Source organism: Stenella coeruleoalba (genome assembly GCF_951394435.1).
Source record: "Stenella coeruleoalba genome assembly, chromosome: 1".
Classification (NCBI taxonomy): domain Eukaryota; kingdom Metazoa; phylum Chordata; class Mammalia; order Artiodactyla; family Delphinidae; genus Stenella; species Stenella coeruleoalba.
In genome coordinates this window covers 18827334-18848256 of record NC_137169.1, presented here as the reverse complement: position 1 = coordinate 18848256, position 20923 = coordinate 18827334, and the positions used below count along the sequence as shown (strand labels likewise).

Here is a 20923-nt window from a genome sequence, read left to right as displayed (position 1 = left end):
TAATATGTAAAGACGAAGGTGAAATAAAGACACAATCATAATTCCATCTCTCAGAGACAACTACTGATGGAGTTTCTGTTTTTCTATCCAATCTTTTACAGGTAACGTACAGACCTACAAATACCTCTAAAAAAATCAAGTTATCACACTATACATGCAGTTTTAGACATTACTCAGGACACAAGTGAAAAAAAGCACTTCCCCAGGAACTACGTGCTCTCTGCGAGCGTGGTGTTCGGCGCTGTGAAATACATCATGATTCCCGTGAACCCCGTCTTGCTGGGAATTTGGGTTTCTGGTTTCTAGGACTCCATCCCCACCCCCATCCTCTCAGGTGGAAGGACCGGAGGCTTCTCTCACCATGTACAGGAGAAAAGGCCAGCTCACAAGATGTCTGATGATGTTCTCGCCTGTCATCTTCTCATGACTGTTGGGTGCGAATGTCACCAGCAAGTAGGTGCCCACGATGGCCAGACCGCAGCCAACGAAGGATAAGATGTAGCGCCCTGCAGGGAGAGGGAGGCCATCACAGGGCTTACTGCAAGTGCCCGCCCCAGGCCAGCATGTGTCTTTAGGGTAACATATGGGGACCTGCTATTGCTTGAATTTGGGGTTTTTCTTTACTTGAAAAAAAACAGAGTATCTTCATGAATGTCATTTTTTTTTTCTACTTTTTTGGCCACGCCTCAAGGCATGCAGGAACTTGGTTCTCCCACCAGCAATCAAACCCGTGCCCCCTGCAGAGGAAGTGTGGTGTCTTAACCAGTGGGCCGCCAGGGAAGTCCCCTGAATGTCATTTTTTAAAGATACATTTAGTGTTAAAAATTGCTCAGTGAATGAATGAACCATGGTTAAACTCAACATGGTAAGTTCTGTGCAAGTCTATTGTCTTAAGTTCTCCGTAAGCAGGGACAGGTCTTACTCATCAATATACCTGCGTTGTCCAGCAAAGGTCTAGCACTGGGTGAATGTTTGCTGAACTTTAATAGAACTCTAAGCAGGGCAGCCAGGTACAGTTGTGCAGGTTGCTCACTGCACAAGGGCAGTGAAGAGGGCTAAAATCTAGCCCATGCTCTGCTCACCAAGGCATTTGCCCACAGAACTATAGATGCCCAGAGGGGCATCTTTTTCTAATTCACATAGGGCATGCCTCTCATTCCAGGACCACCTAGCATGACCCTGGAAGGGACATAAACCTCTACACTGATCTCAGAACCAGCCCCGCCCCGCCCCTCCCCCAGCAGAATTACTACAAATCATTCTGAATCTTTCGGTCTTTGTGGCATCATTTGTTTGCTGAGCAGTAGTTCTGCTTTTTTCAGTGTAAGATTCTTTTCTTTTTCCACCTCCTGGTCCAATCTTGCTGTTACTCTACACCAATGATTCAGAACAGTGATTCCCAAATGTGGCTGTGTGTCTGCAGCATCTTGGGAGCTTCTTCTCCCTGACATTTTGTGTTTAAAAACTTTCGGACACAAGGACTTCCCTGGTGGTGCAGTGGTTAAGAATCCGCCTGCCAATGCAGGGGACACGGGTTTGAGCCCTGGTCCAGGAAGATCCCACACGCTGTGGAGCAACTAAGCCCGTGCACCACAACTACTAAGCCTGAGCTCTACAGCCTGCAAGCTACAATTACTGAGCCCGCGTGCCGCAACTACTGAAGGCTGTGTGCCTAGAGCTCGTGCTCCACAATAAGAGAAGCCACTGCAATAAGAAGCCCGCTCGCCGCAACTAAAGAAAACCCACGCACAGCAACGAAGACCCAACACAGCCAAAAACAAATAAATAAAAATAAATTTATATAAAAAGAAACTTTAATAGTAAGCACCCATAGTCCCACCACCTAGATTCTAAATTGACATTTTATTATACTTGCTTTATCCCATATCGTGATCCATTTTCTTCATCCCTCCACTCAATCATCAAGCCAGGTTATTTTTGGATACATTTCAAAGCAAGTTGCAGACTAATATACTTCACCCTGGGGAGCTTTATGAGAATGCAAATGCCCAGGCCCCAGCCCAGATTTAAAGTCTCTGGGGATAGAGCCTGGACCCACCATCATGTCCCTCCTTAACTCCTTAGCATGGCTCGTAAGCCCCTGCATCATCCAGTTCCTCCATGCCTCCTTGCTCTCATGTCCTGCTTCCTCCTTTACTCATCACCCTCCAGCTACACTGGCCTTACTGATACCGGACACGCCAAGCTTATTCCTGCCTCAGGGCCTTTGCACCTGCTGCTCCTTCTACATGGAACACTGCCCACAGACCTTGGCGTTGGTAGTCTCCTTAGTATCAGTTAGGTCTGGGTCCCACGTCTTCAGAGAGTCTAACCCTGACCAGTCTAGGAAAAGCATCCCCACATCCCCAGTGCCCCAACAAAAAGCATTCTACTTTCTCTGAAGCACTCGCTAAGATCTAGAATTATTTTATTTGGTTAGTTATATAGTTAACTTGTTTACTGTATGTTCTCCCCTCCAACACACATATACATTAGACAGTAACCTCCATGAGAGTAGGATCCTCATCTGTCCTACTGCTATATCTCCAGCACCTACAACAGAGGGTGGCACTCAGTAGGTAACTTCTTCCCCACTCCTTGGGTTTCTATGTGGAGGAAGCTCCAATGGACCGACACTTCTGCCTCTTGCACCATTGGTCTGCATTTCTCGACCGAAATGGAGTTAATCTATCGAAAGAATTTAAACACTCAGGCTTTGATCTTTTTTTCTCCCTTCTCTGTCCCAGGATATGTACGGCAGTAATTCTGGATAAGTGTTCCATTCTGTAAACCCAAATATTTCCTTGGGAGACTGGCCCAAGGTCTAGCTGTGGGCTGGAGCGCACTGCGGGGAGAGCGTAAGCAAGTTCACGTGGCTGCATGTTCTAATCTAGCTTTTATTAGTAATAAAGCATAACTTCTGATCTCCTGTGTTTGACTTCCTTATTTAGTTCTCACTGTTTTAAAACTCAGTTAGGGAAAGAGGGTGCCTTTTCCTGGGCCTCCTAAAATCCCAGCAATAGATGTTCAATAAATATTGATTGAATGGAATAAATGAAAGCCCATTTTAAAAAGTTGCACGGATGGTTCTGATGCGTAGCCAAGTTTGGGAACCACTGATTAAAAGACCCAGCTCTCAGGAGCCCGATGAGGGTGGGATACAGAACCACACGGGGAGAAGGAGACAAATGATCTCTACATTGGGGTGAGCTGGTTTCACAATGAAAAAAAACACAAGCATAAAATTAAGAACAGAGCTCCAGTCCACGAACTTACTCAGAAAGTCTTTAGGTTTCCATTTTTCTTTGATGAATATGATTCCTATGATGGCGCTGGCTATAAAAAAAGAAGCACAGGGAGAAGAGCGTTGAGGCTGCCATCAGTCAAATGGAGTCCCTTCGCCAGTGCCCTCTGGGTTGGCTCATTTGCGCTGGAGCTTGCCTAAGCTCTCACTCATGCTCCCAAGAGCTGTCTCTTGTTATTAGAAACAGAGGCTCCTCTCTGAGCCTCCCTGAGGATTTCCTACAAGGAACACCGGGGGTTGAATACTCGCTGTGTGACAGGCAACTTACACAAGTTATTTCTGGCGTGTTTGCTCTTTGAGGTGGGCACTGTTATGATTCCATGTGGAAAATGGGGACACTGAAGCTGAGAGAGGGAAAGGACCCGCTCAAGACCATGCAGCTGGCGAGGAAAGGCTGGGCGCAAACCTAGGACTGTTGGAGGCCAGGGCTCTTGCTCCTTCAGAAGGCAATGCCTACCACTGACATTTCCCCCCTGGTTCTTTTCTTTTCACTCCCTGACTCTTCCACGTTTGCAGATGTACTCAAACTTTCTTGTGACTGTTCTAAAGGATGGGGCTGGCATTCACCGTGAAAAGACCAGGGTTACTATCTCAGGTCCGCCTCCTCTGGCTGGGTAACCTGGGTAGGTCACTTCACCTGAGAGTCAGTCTCCTAGTCTCTGAAATCGTGTGCTGGATCCAGCCTTCACCAGCTTGCTGAGGGTTAATAGTCAGGAAACCATTGGCAGCTTGGAATCAGTGACAGTGTGGGTATTTACACCCTTACATCAGAAACATTAAAAATCAGGTCTTCTTTTTCTTCCACTTTTCTGTCCCTTCCCTTCTTCCCTCCCTCCCTCCACCTCCTCTTTCTTTTCTTTTTCTTCTTCTCTCATTCTCTCGAGTTGGTTTATCAGCATATCACTGAAAATACCTACTTCTCAGAGTCATAGGGGTAATTAAATGAGATAATATAGGCAAATCACTTAGTACATGCTCAATAACTGAGTAATTATTATTATTAAAGTACCTGGAACAGTAACTAATAAGTAATAGGTACCCAATAAATGGTGATTATTATTTTAATATTTATTTTTAATATTATTTTTCACTTGGTGACTTAAGAAACTCTAAGAGCCCCTTAATTTCTAGGGGATGATATGTGAAGTCCCATCATTATAATTCAGCCCATTTTTAAGAATTTGGTTATTTGATCCTTATTAAAATTCAAAGACTAAGATTTAAAGTACTTAGTCATTCAGTCACATATTCCTCATTGTCAATAAAGGTTCTGAGAGCCCTTTGGATAGATGAGCAATGGGCAGAGGACAAACCTAAATACCTGTTGGGGCTGGGCAACAACACAGATGTAGAAAGCGGGCCAGATGTAAGACAGTAGAGAGAAGCTGAGACTACGGCAGACAACTTGCCTCAACTAAAGGCACTCAAATGACATTTTGAAACGATACTGGGTGGGAAAGAACACAGCATGCCTGAGGACCTCAGTCATCTTGTAGGCTGCCTGTTTACCAACCCTGGTCGAAAAAAAGAGGGGCTTTCAATAAATAGGATCAGGGAAAGTAAATAGATTTCCGCTCCTCTGCCAACTCCTAGTAATTGGTAATGACTGCCTGAAGCTCTGAGAATTCTGAGGGCCCATCCAGGCTCACTATGATTGATTAGTGATATCTGCCTTGGGCACTGCAGGGGCACATAAATGCCATGCCTATGCCATCCCTGTATGGAAGAGGCCCTCTTAATTCCAGGAGGATTAAGACTCAGAATAGGATTTTCTCCTTTAAGAGCAGAGAAGAGCTTCTCGGCACTGTAATGCTTACCAGCAGGATGGAAGGAAACATTTCAAAGCAAGTTCACTGTCCCTGCTCCTATGTACAAAAAACTATTGTTCACTAATCTACTAACATCTTTTACTTAAGAAGAAAAGAATTTTTTTCTAATTCTATTTTATTTGTGACTTCATGGATATTAAAACTCCTTTGTCTTCTAGTTGGTTCAAACGTTCTGAAACACTGGTTCAGTGATTACAGAAATCATAGAAAAATGGCAGATGAGAAAGTTAGTGATGTTTTAAAAATGGTATCAGTTGATGTAAAAAGATCAGAGGATAAGCTGAATGTGCATTTCTTAGAGGTGTGAAGTACCTGAACTCTGAAAGCTTAGTTTATCTTGACAGTGTTAGGATGAATGTGTCAAGGTTTATCTTCCTTCTGCAGTAGAAATAAAAAGCAATTCTGATAAACTTTCCGAATCTTAAACAGCTTCTGGAGGCAGAACGCCAGTTTGCATCCCAGCCCTGCTTCTCGCTAGCTGTGTGATTTGGGGAAAGTAATTTCACCACTCTGTGCCTCGGTTTCCTCATCTGTAAAATGGGGATAATAACAGTATCTCCCTCAAAAGGCTGCCAGGAGGATTAGAAGAATCACTATCTGTAAAGTGCTTAGAGCAAGTCCTGCTGAGTATGAAGCGCTTTGTAAGTGTTAGGCATTACTAGCAAAGCAAAAGCTGGTTTGGTGAGTCTCTTTGATACTGGCGGTGACCTGCTCACAGAGGTAGGCAAGTCCCAGGGGAGGGGCGGGGTGGGAGCTGGGTCTTACCTATCACGGAGACGGCGCTGAGAGGCACAATCAGCGAGAGCGGGGCGAAGGCGTAGGAGGCAAACACGCCCAGCTCGCCCAGCAGCATCAGGAACAGGCCCAGCCACCATGTCTTGGTCTTGAAATAGGCCCGAGGGTCCTTGGAGCCCGCGAGGCGGATGTGACAGTACTTCTAGAAATCCGAGAAAGAATGCGATTTGTCCAGATCTCCAGGAAAAAGATGCTAAGATGCACGAATCCTAAATCCACTCCCCACTTTTAAAAATAGTTTGGGGAGACCTGTCAAGTGTTTTTGGAGTTCTGACTCAGAGAAGAGTAAAGCAGTAGTGATCTAAACCTTAGGTTGCTATTCTGAGACAGTAGTTCTCAAATTGGCTGGGAAGCCTTAAATTCCCTGGGAAGCTTTGAAAAAATACATGTGCCTGGGCCTCACCCTCAGCGGGGAGATGTGGGTGAGGCCTGGAAATGTGCATTTCTGATGCACATCACAGGCAACGAGCAGTCTGGGGTGGAAGCCATGATCTAAGGACCCCCACTTTAGCCTGGCCCTTGGGTTGACTTTTCCCTCTAATAGCAATGCCCAGGAGTCCCCGTGTCCAGTGTGCCCACTTGGATACACTCCTTTCCGTAGAGATGCTGGCTGCTCTGCTGGGCAGCCCTGTGGGTGCTAGTGGACGCTGCTCTCCCTCGGGTGGATACTTGGCCCAAGCATGGACAATATTCCTGGTTCTGGACATGTGAACTTGGGACACAGACCCTGAGGCAGTGACTAAGGAAAGCCAGAAAGGCATGTTGACTTAGAGGGTCAAGGCTGCCATGTGGGGAGGATCTTGATGAGGGCTGCTGGTCTGCAGAGAGAAGAGAGGGAACCACATAGGAGCTAAGAGACCATGCAGCCTCGGAAACACACAGAAACACACACGTGTGTGTATGTGGAAGCAGAGTGTTCACGTGCCTGCTCCAGAGGGGCAGAGCGGCTCGCCGAAGCTGGAAGCTGTGCAGCGCTGGGGGAAAGCGTTGGCCAGTGTGCTGTGGGATTTGTCCTGCTGGCAGGTGTCAAGTCTTGGACTGGGTTTCCCAGAAGCAGTCCCTGAAACAAGGGCTGGGGAGCAGCGAGTTGATTTGGGAGGTGATTCCAGGAAGCATAAGTCAGGGCGTGGGAAAGTGAGACAGGGAAGGGAGGAGGGCCAGTGAAGGGTGCTTTCACGGTGAGTTAGTGCTTTGGGCAACTGGGGCTCAGTCATTCTGAGAAACCCTGTGAACTCCCCTCAGAACCATCCTACCCAAGGACGGGGGCCTGGAGCATTTATCCACTGACTCCCATCCCCCACTGGTTGAAGGCTGCCCCGGGGCATTAACAACCGCCACCAGCGCCCAACACACACAGCTGGCTTCCCAGCGGCACCTGCAGCCAGTGGGGCCAGTTCCCATGGTGTCGTCAACTGGCTCTAAACCACAGCTGCCTGTGAGCTCAACTAGGCCGAGGAATTATGAGGCAGGGCGTACACAGCAGCTGCTCCAAGGCACCCCCCAGAGACTTTTAAGTAATGGAGAGCACTATCTTCATAGTTGAGGGGTGATGGGGGATGAAGCAGGGGCAAAGAATCAAGAGAGATTCTGGAACAACCTAAAAGGTATTGTCCCAGCCCTGGGATGGAATAGGCAATGTCCCCCAGAGAGGAGGCAGCCGGGCCTGCACCAGATACCCATCGGCTGTATCTCTGCCCCAGGCAGTGCTGGTGACTGAAACGTACCTGGAGGTTAAGTGCAATGCTGACCACAAGGTGTCCGAAAATCGCCAAGAGGGCACCGATCAAGTTTTCCTGTAAGGAAAGTTCACAGGAGCAGACATGAGCTGGGCCTAAGCCAAAGGGCCCCAGGACACATTGGAATCCAACTGTTTGTGGTCCCAAAACAAAACCAACAACATCCCTCACAAAGCCACGCCCCCCAGACACTCCAGTGGAATTTTTCTACCCGAGTTTACTCTGGCTGCCTTGCTGGTTTACAGAACACGGCCTGCGATGGGACACTACCAGAAAGCACCATCCTTTGTCCTCCAGTCACAAGGACTTGATAAGGCCTAAATCTGCTCTTCCAGTTCCCTTAATGTATTGACTTGGTATGGTCTTGCGCAGAAAAGCAATGTTCAGAGATCAGAATTTACAAGAAAAACACAGGCAGGGATACTATTTGCCATCTAATCAATGGCGTCTTCCTATTCCCAGAGGGGTCTCAATGAGGCTCCTTTAAGTGGCAAAGTTGCTTAGGGCACTTTTAATTATTTAATTTATAAAAATTTAATTTATGTCACCTTAAGAATGAGGTTCAGATTCCTTAGCACGGCATTTTTTTTAAAACTTTATACAATGATTACCAAACGTATATTCACTGTAGAATAATTAGGAAATATAAATGAAAAGAACAAAAACGCAAAAAAGATAAAAGCCATCTGTCACTCTAAAACCCCCAGAGATAGTTACTGCAAACATTTTGATTTTTGTAAAAATTTTTTTCTGTCCATGAATTTTGATGTCAATGGCAGTGTTAATTTATTGTTATAAAAATAATATTATAATTTGTTTTACAACCTGTTCCTTTACCTAAGATATTATAAATACATTCTCTTGATAGGCATATCTAATTCACCATTTTTAATAAATGTCAAAATAACTTACCATTTGGATGTGCATTTCTATCATTGCTTCTGTATTATTGGATACTTAGGCTATTTCCTTTTTTAAAAACAATGCTGTGATCCAACATCCTAGTTCATGCATTTTTGTGCATTTATGAAGATTAATCCCTTGGGATAAATTCTTAGAAGTGGGACTGCTGGGTCAAAGCGTACATGGCCCAGCATTTAAAGCACACTGTGTTATGTGCTCAACACACCCTCCAGCATTATCCTGCTAAACACCAAAGGAATGCATCATTTTAACCAAATAGGAATCCTCTCTTCCCAGCATGGGCTTTCCCAACTCCTCCTTTGCTCAAGAGTCGCCTCCTGGGCTTCCCTGGCGGCGCAGTGGTTGACAGTCTGCCTGCCGATGCAGGGGACACGGGTTCGTGCCCCGGTCCGGGAAGATCCCACATGCCACGGAGCGGCTGGGCCCGTGAGCCATGGCTGCTGAGCCTGCGCGTCCAGAGCCTGTGCTCCGCAACGGGAGAGGCCCCAACAGTGAGAGGCCCACGTATTGCAAAAAAAAAAAGAGTCTCCTACCACTGGTGCCCTCCCTTGTGAAATCTGCATGTTCTTCAAGGCCTGGGCCAGGCCCAAGTGAACCAGCAGTGAACATCAAGACAAACTCAGTCCAGTAAAAATTAATTAAAAAAAAAAAAAAAAGACAAACGCAGTCCTTCAATCCCTCTGGAAGGACAGATAATCAGCAAGCAGTAAGGGGGATAAAGTCAACCCTCTATCCCGCCTCCTGCCCCCCTCTTTCCTTCCCTCTCCCAGAGTGCTGAGGGCCCATAGAGCTGAGGGGGCCTCCCCAGAGAAGGGGCAGTCACTGTGGGATAGGGCGGGAGGAGGGCAGAGGAGGCCTGCTGATGGAAACCACCGTGGCTGTCCCCGACTTCTCCCCCTCAAGGTGCAGTGCTGCAGCATAAAGGAAAGATGCTGAGCTGGGTGCCCAGAGACCTGGGATCTGGTCCCAGCTCTGCTACCACGTCACTACATGGCCTCAGACAAGTCCCTTTCCCCTCACCAGGCTTGTGTGTCCTCTCTGGATGACCTAAGTGCTGGCCCAGACGACTGCTAAGGGCCCCTCCGGCCCTGACCCAAGCTTTTGGTCACAGCCAGACTGCTCAGAGAAACCAAGTGATGATCATGCCAGACAAGAAGCCGACCAATTCATTTCACATAAAATAGCTCATTAACTGGAGGTTATTGGCGGCATCTCCTGGGACCCAAAGGAGCTGGCTTCCACTGCTTCCCAATACGGCTCTCAGCCTGAGCTGCACTGGCTCGGTCCTTCTCCATCTCCACTGTTTCATGCTTTTTGGTTTCTTTTCAGTTAAACAGAAGCCATGTCCTTCCTGCAGGATCACAGAATCTCAGAGCTAAAAGGGTCACTGGAGGCCAATCAGGCCAGGGTTCCTAGATACGTCAATGGGGTTCCAAGGCAAAAGGCATCATGTGGTTAGATAAGTTTGCAAAACGCTGTATCCTCCATCCAGTGCAGTGGCCCAGTAGAGGCTCTCAGAGGCAGTTTCTCCTTATCTAGCTCAGGTTTCCCAAACCCATTTGGCTCTAGAGCTCTTAGCTTAGAGTCCATCCACTGGCATCTGTAGTACCTCTGCGATTCTCACCAGCCTGACATTTTAATCACTTTCCTTTCCTTCTGGTAACAGCACCCCGATTGTGCTGTGGAGGACTCCCTGCCTCCCCCCTGCCTCCTCATTGGATACTCCTGTTGGGACTGTCATTCAAAGGGCTCCAGTCTCCTCTCCTAGACAAGGATGGGCCTGTGACCCACGCTTGATCCAAGCCAGGCAGGTCAGAAGCTCTCTTTCTGGGGTCCAAATCCTGGACTGAGAAACACAAAGGCGGAAAAAGGCTGGTTCACTCCTGCCCGAGGTGAGGTTTAGCCAAGTCAGACCCCTGGAGCCTTCCTGGTTCCTGACCTTCTGAAGCTGGCTTCTCCAGCTCTTCCTTCTTTTCCGGAAGCAGCCCCACAATCTTTTTTGCTAACGAGCTAGTTTCTGTTACTTGCAACCAAAGAGCCTAATAGAGTCAAGGCTTCACAGAACAGAGTTTGGGAATATGTTTATTATTATTAGTCCAACTCCTAGTAAGTATGTGTCCCCCCCTCAGTTTTATAGACAAAAACGGGGTAGCTTTTATGGACAAAAAAGGCTATGTGCATTTACTTTGTTTTTTTAAAAAAGTATATATGTTATTAAAATAATAGATTCCTGATCTGGTTCTTTGGAAACAAAACCTTAACAACGAACTAAGTTTTTCTTATAAGTCTAACAAACTGCACTTATGAATATAAGGAAACTGAAATTCTCTTAAATACTTCAGCTGCTCACATACAATAAAATTCTCTGACAACTTTAACTTTAAAAGACTTCTGCTTCCAGTAAGACGGAGTAGACATTCTTTTTCCTATGCTTCCTGCTACGCACAACTAAAAACCCTGGACATTATATATAAAACAAACATAAGAAGACTGAAAGGTGGACAGAACAAGGCGGACAGGCTAAGGAGCTTGAGATCTGAGGAACCACATGGTAGGGAGTTCCTTGAGTTTTCTTTCTGCCTCATGTATCCAGACTTGGAGCTGAAGAAACTGGCAACTTGGAAATAGCAACAGGTGTGACCCAAAAAAGCCCCAAGAAAAGCCTGCACTCTGGTCGGAGAATAAGGAAAGGAGCAGCCAGGCCAGGCAGAAGGCTTTTAGACAATAACTGATGTGCTCCAAACACTGCCGGAAAAAAAAAAAAAGGCTCCACCCTGCCCCTGCCAGCATAAGCCAAGTAGGGAGCTTAGATTTCCACCCTTTGGAGGCTGTAACAAAGCAACCCAACGCCCCTGCTGGGACTATCAGAGAAAGCCAAGTGGGCAGCTGAGGCCAGCGATGAGGCGGTACCCCCCTCCCCCCAGCGTCAGTAGAGACCACAGGGAGACTAGACCTCTGCCCCACCTGGCAGTCACGAAGCACCCCTTCTCCTCCCCACTGTGGTGGTATCAGAGGAGGCCTGGTGGAGAGGCAAGATTCTTCCCACTAGACTTTCACAATTATATTGTCCTGAACTTGGGGTTATCATTTGTAGTAAACTGCAGTGACAGCTGCCAACGATTCCTCCCATCCCTGTATGCATGCGCTATGACTCCCCTCAAGAGGTGGGGTCTTTTCCCCATCACTTGAACCTGGGTTGGCCTGTGACTTGCTTTGGTCGACAGAATGAGAGAGAAGTGAAGTTCTGGGATTTCCGAGCTCAGGCCTTACAGGTTCTGCTTTTGTTCGGAGGGGAACCCAGGCACATGTAAAAAAGCCCAGCCTGTCCCCCAAAAGAGAGAGAGGTCATGTGGAGGGCCAAACAGATATATGAGTGGGCCCAGTCAACACCAAGAGGAGAGAGAGGCACAGCCACCTCAGCCCACTCCAGCTGATTTAACCCATCCCAGCTGAGGTTCCAGACATGAGTGAGGACCTCTTGGATTCTCCAGCTCCAGCCCCAGCCAAGCAAAGATGCAAAGGCCACCACTGCTGAGCTCTGCTCGAATTCTTTCTTTTTAAAAAAAATTTTACTGTGGCATAAACACTTAACATAAGATATACCCTCTTAATAAATTTTTAGTGTGCAATACAGTATTTTTAACTGCTGGACAATGTTGTACAGCAGATCTTAGAACTTATTCCTCTGACATAACTGTGACTTTACGCCCAATGATTAGCAACTCCTTACTGTCACCCTCCCTGCCAGCCCCTGGCAACTGCCATCCTACTCTCTGATTCTATGAGTTTGACTATTTAAGATACCCCATGTAAGTGGAACCATGCAGTATCTGTCCTTCCGTGACTGGATGACTGCCTTAGTCAATTTGGGATGCTATAGGGATGCTAACAACAGACTTTCATTTCTCACAGTTCTGGGGGCTGAGAAGTCTAAGATTAAGGCGCTGGCTGATTCTTTTCCTGGTGAGAGACTCTTCCTGGTCTGCAGATGGACACCTTCGTGCTGTGTCCTTACATGGTACAGAAAGAGAGCTCTGTCTCTCTCTTATAATGGCACTAATCCCATGTATGAGGTCCACCGTCACAACCTAATTACCCCTCGAAGTCCGCATCTCCAAATACCATCACATTGGGGATTATGACTTCAATACATGAATTTGGGGTGGGGGGGGAGGCGAGGCACATTCAGTCTAGCACTTATTTCACTTAGCGTAATGTCCTCAAGGTTCACCCATGTGGTGGCATGTTCCAGGATTTCCTTCTTTTTTAAGGCTGGGTAATACTCCATTGTAGGCTGGGTAATACTCCATTGTAGTATATACCACATTTTCTTTCTTCATTTATCAATGGACATCTAGGTTGTTTCCACACCTTGACCACTGTTGATCGTGCTGCAATTAACAACAGAGTACCACTATCTCTTCGAGATCTTGATTTCAATTCTTTTAGATCCTGTCCAGACTCCTGACTCATAGAATTGTGAGCAGTAAAATGGTTGTTGTTTTTAGCTACTTAGGTTTTCAGGTGGTTTGTTACCCGGCAATAGCTAACTGACGTGCTTTCTCAGTGGACCAACGTTGCTTAATGATCCAGCAATTTTTGGCTGGGACTCAAGATGTGACTCTATTCCAGACATTTACTAGTGGGCGGCTTTGATCGTCCATCTGATCTGAGTACGGATCACTCTACTGCTTGGTCATCTCCCCCCTTTTTTGCTCAGTTAAGGTATTTTAATGTCTTCCCATCTTAATGCCTGGTTCTAAATGCTCTTTAAGGCCATTCTATGAACTCAGAATATCTTTCTTTAATGTGTCACTACCTTTTTCATTGAGACAAATTCAAAAATCATAAAAGTCAGCATTTTGACGTTTTTAAAGTGTTCCCTTCAGTGTTTTTTTTTTAGTATCTTCACAATGTTATAAGTGATGCCATTGAAAACGGTGGAATAGAGAAGAACTCCAGGGATCCATCCCTCCAGTAAAACAATGAATGAACTGGCAAACACTGTCTGAATCAACTTTTCTAGAACTCTGGAGTCTAATTAAAAACTTATAATAAGAAGAGGAAGCCTTGGTGAAGAAAGAAGCAGTTGCCTTATGGTCAGAAAGCAATGTGGCATTTTAAATTGCTTGCCAACCATCCCTTACACTCCAGACCTATGGCAGTCATGAGGGCAGAGGGAGCAATAAGGACCTTATTTTTAAAAAATAATTGTGGTTGTGGGGCTTCCCTGGTGGCGCAGTGGTTGAGAGTCCGCCTGCTGATGCAGGGGACACGGGTTCGTACCCCGGTCCGGGAGGATCCCACATGCCGTGGAGCGGCTTGGCCCGTGAGCCATGGCCGCTGAGCCTGCGTGTCCGGAGCCTGTGCTCCGCAACGGGAGAGGCCACAACAGTGAGAGGCCCACGTACCGCAAAAAAAAAAAAAAAAGAATAGGTACCTGTATATGTATAACTGATTCACTTTGCTGTACACTTGAAACTAACAAAACATTGTTAATCAACTATACTCCAATATAAAATTAAAATTAAAAAAAAAATTGAGGTTGTGGATTCCAACCTGTCTGGCAGCTCCCTGAAGGAACAGCACAAGGGCTTGCCTTTATTTTGCCTGACTTGGAGCAGTACCAGGGCTGGGGGGCGGGGGCAGCTTCCGGGATGCTTTTGCTGAAAGAATTTAAAGTCATAAGTGTTGGCTGCAGCATCCTGAGGCGAGGGACAGCACTGGGATGCACAGTACACAGAAGGAAAAGCCTGAGCAGGAAGAGCTGGGAAAGAAGATACAGGGGTGCGGGGTGGAGAGAGAGAGGGCTTTTAAAAGCTCCGGTGTATCCTGGGGAATCAAGACTATTCATATACCCAGGGCTGGATGCGTGCTCCAAAAACACTTGAGAAGATGCTAAGCCTTCACCTCAGGTGGCCTTCAGGCTGGGCAGAGCAGCAAGTAAAAGTGAAGGCAGAGCTGTAAATAGACTGGTAAACGATGGAGTAGTGCCCCAGCACAGAGCCAGTCTGCAAAGACTGGGAGAGGTTTTTTTCTTTTTTCTTTTTTCCTCTTTTTGGCTCTAGGTATTTAACAAAACTATCAAAACAAAACTGACCACCGAGCTAACAGACACAGACTTGGATAGGCCACACACAACAGAAAACACAGACTTTACAAAAAGAGTTGAGAAAAACCACTAAACAAGCAAACAATAAGAAACCACAACAAGCAGCAACAACAAACAGGAGGCCGGGTGTGGATCTGATTTCCGGAGCTGCCACATAACCTTGAAAACGTCCAGATTTCATCAAGTTGTGCCGTACCGATATCTAAATGCAGAACACTTCTGTCATTCCTCAAAGGAGCCCCAAACCCACTAGCATTCATTCCCTGCTTCCCCTCCCCTCACTTCCTGGCAACCACTAGTCTACTCGCCGTCTCTATGTACTTGCCTATTCTGGACATTTCATATAAATGGAACTCTACAATATATGGTCTTTTGTGACTGGTTTCTTTCACTTAGCATAATGTTCTTAAGGTTCATATGAACCTTAAGAACTGGTTCATAGGAGCCTTAAGAACTGGTTCACATGAACCAGTACTTCATTCTTTATTGCGGCCAAATAACATTCCATTATATGGATATACCATTTTTTGTTTATCTGTTCATCAGTTACATGTAAATTATTTCCACTTTTTGTCTATCATGAATGTTGCTATGAACATCTGTGTACATCTTTTTGCATGAACATATGTTTTCAGTTCTCCTGGGTATATTCCACTAGGAGTGGGATTTCTCAGTCATATAGTAACTCTGTGTTTAACTTTTTGAGGAACTGCCGAACTGTTTTCTATGGCGGCTACAGCAAATTACATTCCCACCAATCAAGGGTTCTCATTTCTCCACATTATTGCCAACACTTGTTATTTTCCTTAAAAAAAAAAAAATTACGATAGCCATTCTAAAGAGTGTGAAGTGGTATCTAATTGTGGTTTTGATTTGCATTTCCCTAATGACTAATGATGTTGAGCATCTTTTTAGGTATATATTGGCCATTTGTTTATCTTCTTTGGAGAACTGTTTATTCAAATCCTTGGTCTATTTAAAAAAATTCACATATAATAGAGTTGACTATTAATCATCTTAAAGTATACAATTCAGTGGCATTTAGTACATTTTCAATGTTGTGCAACGCTTTGCTTATTTTTGTGTTTTTTTTGCGGTACGCGGGCCTCTCACCGCTGTGGCCTCTCCCATTGCGGAACACAGGTTCTGGATGCGCAGGCTCAGCGGCCATGGCTCACGGGCCCAGCCGCTCCGCGGCATGTGGGATCTTTCCGGACCAGGGCACGAACCCATGTCCCCTGCATCAGCAGGCGGACTCTCAACCACTGCGCCACCAGGGAAGCCCACTTTGCTTATTTTTAAATTGAGTTGTCTTTTTATTATTGAGTTGTAAGATTTCTTTATATGTCTGGATACTAAACCCTTGTCAGATATACGATTTGCAAATATTTTCTCCTATTTTGAGGGTTATAGTTTACTTTCTTGACAGTGTGCTTTGATGAACAAAAGTTTTAAATTTTGATTAAGTTTAATTTATCTATTTTTTTCTTTTGTTTCTTGTATGGTTTTTGGTGTCATCATTTTAAAAAATTGTTGTCTAATCCAAGGTCACAAAAATTTGTACCTATGTTTCTTTCCAAGAGTTTTATAGTTTTAGCTCTTAGATTTAGGTCTTTGAATTAATTTTTTAATTTTGAATTAATTTTTTTTACATGGTATGAGGAAGGAGTCCAACTTCATCCTTTTACATGTAGATATCCAGTTGTCCCAGCATCATTTGTTGAAAAGACTGTATATTCTTTCCCTATTGAGTGGTCTTAGCACCCTTGTCAATAATCAATTGACCACAGATGTGTGGGTTTATTTCTGGTCCCTGTATTGTAGTCCACTGATTTGTACGTCTGTCCTTATGCCAGTACCACATTGTTTTGATTACTGTAGTTTTGTAATAATTTTTGAAATCAAGAAGCATGAGTCCTCCAACTTTGTTCTTCTTTTCCCAAGATTGTTTTGGCTAGTTGGAGTCCTTGGCATTTCCACAGAATTTTAGGATCAGTTTGTCTCTAATTTCCCTTGTGATTTCTTCATTGACCATGGGTTAATTTTCACATATTTGTGAATTTCCCTCTTTGCTGCTGTGAATTTCCTTCTGTTATTAATTTCTCATTTCATCCCGCCACAAGAGAGGCCACAAGAGAAGCTGGGGCTACTCTTCATTGCAGTGCATGGGGTTCTCATTGCAGTGGCTTCTCTTGTTGCGGAGCATGGGCTCTAGGCGTGCAGGCTTCAGTAGTTGCAGCACGCGGGCTCAGTAGTTGCAGCACGCGGGCTCAGTAGTTGCGGCACACGGGTCCTAGAGGGCATGTGCTTCAGTAGTGGCAGCATATGGGCTCAGCAGTTGAGGTGCGTGGGCTCAGTAGTGTGGCTTGCGGGCTCCAGAGCACAGGCTCAATAGTTGTGATGCATGGGCTTAGTTGCTCTGCTGCATGTGGGATCTTCCTGGACCAGGGGTCGAACCCGCGTCCCCTGCGTTGGTAGGCGGATTCTTAACCACTGCGGCACCAGGGAAGTCCCAGCCTGAGTTCTTTTACATGGCTGGCCAGCTCTTCTACTAGAGAGAGCTCAGCCTTTGGAAACTGACAGACTGGGTTTGTTGTAAATATTAGAAATAAACATGACAGCAATAATGACAAACAACAGTACTTATTGAGCACTTACTACATGCCAAGTACTATTCCAATTACTTCATATATATTAACTCATTTAATCCTCATAACAACCCTATAAGGTAGGTAGTATTATTATCTAATTTTACAGTGAGGAAGCTGAGGCACAGAGGATATGAGGTAGCTGGTAAGTGGATGAAGCAGGACTGGAACCCAGGGAGTCTGACATTAGAGCCTATGCTCTTAACTAGTATGTCAAGCTATGGAATATTTAAAGCTCTAGAACAGTGCCTGACACAGGATAAGCATTCAATAATTAGTAGCTATTATCAAGGGCTGGGGAATTGGTTCTTGACTCAAAGGTTCCTAGGCTAGTGCAGAATACAGACACTTTACAGAAGAGGGAAGAATAGCATTCCAGACACTTATTCAGTGCCTAGTGTGTGCCATGCACTGACTGCCAACGTGCCATGCGCTGTCCCGGTCCTCATGCAGTATATATTAAACACCTGACTATTTTTAAGCCCACTTCAGTTAGAGCTACCTAGGAGAAGCACAGATGCCTGATGTAGTGTGTGAGAGACCCAGGATTAAGGGAAGTCAGGGAGGCATCTTTGAAGAATGGTTTCAGAGAGAGATCTGAAGACGCAGAGTGATGGGGGTGGGGTGGGAAGCCCCCACGGTGGGAATGAGCACGGTGCCTTTGCGGAATGGAAAGAAGGTGATGTGGAGGGGTAAGACCCAGGGGGAAGTGGGCTCAAAGGCACTGAGAGGTAAAAGGGGATGTGTGTGTGAGAGCTTGAGGACCAATGAGGGCTTCTATATAGCTGGGCGAGGGTCCACAGAAGACAGAAGAAACGTGAGTGCACAGGGATAAGGCTTAGGGGTGGGCTGGTCAGATTGGGAGGGGGCTTCTCTACTTCAAAGGGTTTGGATTTGGGCTTGGAGATGATAGGGAGGCTCTGAGTGATGTCATTAGGACTGTTTCTAAAAGAGAAATCAGGGTAGCAGGATCTAGAAGGCCATATCCTTCAGATTGGGGGGCCCAGAGACTCTCTTCTACAAAGGTTTTGCTGATACTGACAGTTTTAAGGGATTCAATCACCATATCCTCATTTCCACCTGTGCCCTTTGCTAGCTTCCCATTGTTTCCCTTCCTTACTTTTCTCTGTAGCTTCCTCCCACTTTATCAAAGAAAGGCTTGTCCTTCACTCATGTGGAATCTTACTCTGGTACATTGCCCCAAATTGTAAAACCACTAAGAAACCCAGGGGAATTTTGAAATTTTGTTTCCTGGGAGATTTCTTTAGTGATAAATGCCCATTCTAGGAACTGTTTTCTCTCCCCCTCTCATACGTATTCCTGTAAGCCATGACAGATATCAGAATGGGATAACTTGGCCCTTGTTAACATATTCTGAAATCAGAAAGTCTGATTTAACTGATGTTTGTACAATAAAAACTAGCTTTGTTAATTAGGTTATACCTACAGTTGTAAGTTTTGATAAAAAATATATTCAAGCTAGGGATAAATACATGTACAAATATTTATAGTAAATATTTGCATTATATTCTAGAGTTAAAATATATGTATTACAGTACAGTAAGGGCAAAGGTGTAGTAAAATTAATCATATTTCAATTTCCCCAATCCTTTCTGGATATATGAGATTAACCCAATGTGCCTCTAAGCGAAAAAAGTGACCGGCATAATTGATCATGCTTTTTTGGTAAACTTCATGGAAACTGTAAAAGCAAAAACAAAACCTGTTCTAAATTAAGTATGTCTAGTACGTTGCTTTGAACAAAAATGAATGAGGTCCTAATCATACAGTTAGCTGATAGGTCAATAAAACTAGTTTATCACTACATGATTTTTAGCACATAACTTGGAAGGAGTTGAAAGAATTCAGTGATACTGCTGTAACAATACTTCTTCCATTCGGGGTACATGAAGAGACTCAGCACTTCTAGCCATAAAAACCAAAGCTTGCTACAGGATTGATGCTAAACCCTATCTCATTCTACCAATTAATAATATTTACCTTGAATATTGAAAATCAAGTCCAAATCTTTTCAGATACATTTTTCTAATACAAAGTTATTTTTGTTCAATAATGATGATAAAAATTTATACTGCATTAATCAATTGCTTTTATTCAATTGTATAAAAAATTCTGTATCGAATCATTATCTATGAACCTTATATCAAAGGAAATTTTAAAAAAGAAATTTGGTTACATACTCTACATTCTTTCTTGTAGAGAAGTATGATAGATGTCCGTAAAAATTTTAAGTATTGAAAGACAGATACATATAAACAAAGAAGAACAAGAGCGTTTTTGCTCACCACCCAATTCTGCAAGGATTAAGCTGTAATTTGTTGCAGTCGATAACCGACAATACACTCTGAACGGAAATTAAGACAATGACAGGATGCTCTGTGCTTGGACAAGCAGGCCCCTTAGATAGTTAGATGCACATCTCAGGAAGAATTTTAATGAACCCAGATTCTTGCATCTTCCCACACATTAAAAAAAGCACTAAATCATTAACTTGAGATATCTGTTCTCTGTGACCGGCAGTAGTCTTTTACCAAGATGTATACTTTACCGCATGTATTTCCTAGCCAAAAATCACATACGTATAAACTGGTTTCCCCCTCAACCTCTTCAGAACAGCTTCCTCAGAGCTACTGAGCGTCTGTCTCCCAGGCTATAGTCCTCAGTAAGGTCTCTGAAAAAAACTTAAGTCACAACTCTTAGGTTGTGTGTTTTTCTTTAAGCTGACACAATTTTGGGATAAAATTCTGTGGGGAAATGGAAGGGAAATAGAAATTCAAGAAGGAAAAGGAATGATGTAAACTTTCCAACTGTTAAAGAAGAGTCTTTTCAGAAGTCTGATGGTAGGGATCAATGGTCTTTATATTCTGGGGGCTTTAGTTAAGTACGTGTAAGAGTTTAAAAAAAATAATTTAAATGTGTCAGGAATTACATACTTTGTGAATATTTAAACTTGTAATCATAAGTTTTAGATGTCAATGAAAAGAAAGTGTGAGGAAATACACAGTGTTTCCTTAGAGGGGCAAGTTTGAGGACCTCAAAGGAAGCCCTTCACTACATGTGGTTCCTAAGGATTGAAAGCAAGGACCTCAACCTCATGGGAGGCAAAGAACTTGGGGCCAGGCAGGCACTCTGCCTAATAACTCAGTTTACCTACGCTAATGAGTAAATTGTTACAAAGTGTTAAGTGGCAGTGATTTTGCAGGAACTGCCTTCGGCAGGTAGGAGACAAAAAGACTCCGGTTGCTGCTCCAAAAACACTTCAAAGCTGCTTTAACACCTTAGTGGGAGACAGGGGAGAGCTGGAAACAGGCCCCAGGAATTGTGCAGAAACGGAGACCTGAGCAGGGGCTGCTCAGAGGACAGCTACAGGTTCAGGGTCGGCAGGCTGCTGAGATCTGCCTCACTAAGCTTCGGTTCCGCTCTCTTCTCCTAGTTGGGATGACGGTGCCCCTCTGTCAGAGCTGGTACATGAACTTCTTGAGATCATTTGGAAGAAACACTTAACTCAGTAAATAAGAATTAGGGTGAACCATAAAAATTGCCAATATCCAACC

The 20923-nt window shown here is 44.7% G+C and overlaps 1 protein-coding gene across 7 annotated transcripts in view; it reads right to left on the bottom strand.

The window, feature by feature from the left end:
• NIPAL3 (NIPA like domain containing 3) overlaps positions 1–20923 on the bottom strand; it is a 53805-nt gene that overhangs the window by 20298 nt on the left and 12584 nt on the right. For all 7 annotated transcript variants that reach the window (XM_079933487.1, XM_079933486.1, XM_079933484.1 and 4 more), the window contains 4 exons: positions 7653–7721; positions 5899–6070; positions 3277–3336; positions 361–506 (listed from right to left, as the gene is read on the bottom strand). In XM_079933487.1, coding sequence (XP_079789613.1) covers positions 361–506; positions 3277–3336; positions 5899–6070; positions 7653–7721 — 447 coding nt within the window. The remainder of the gene's footprint in view (positions 1–360; positions 507–3276; positions 3337–5898; positions 6071–7652; positions 7722–20923) is intronic.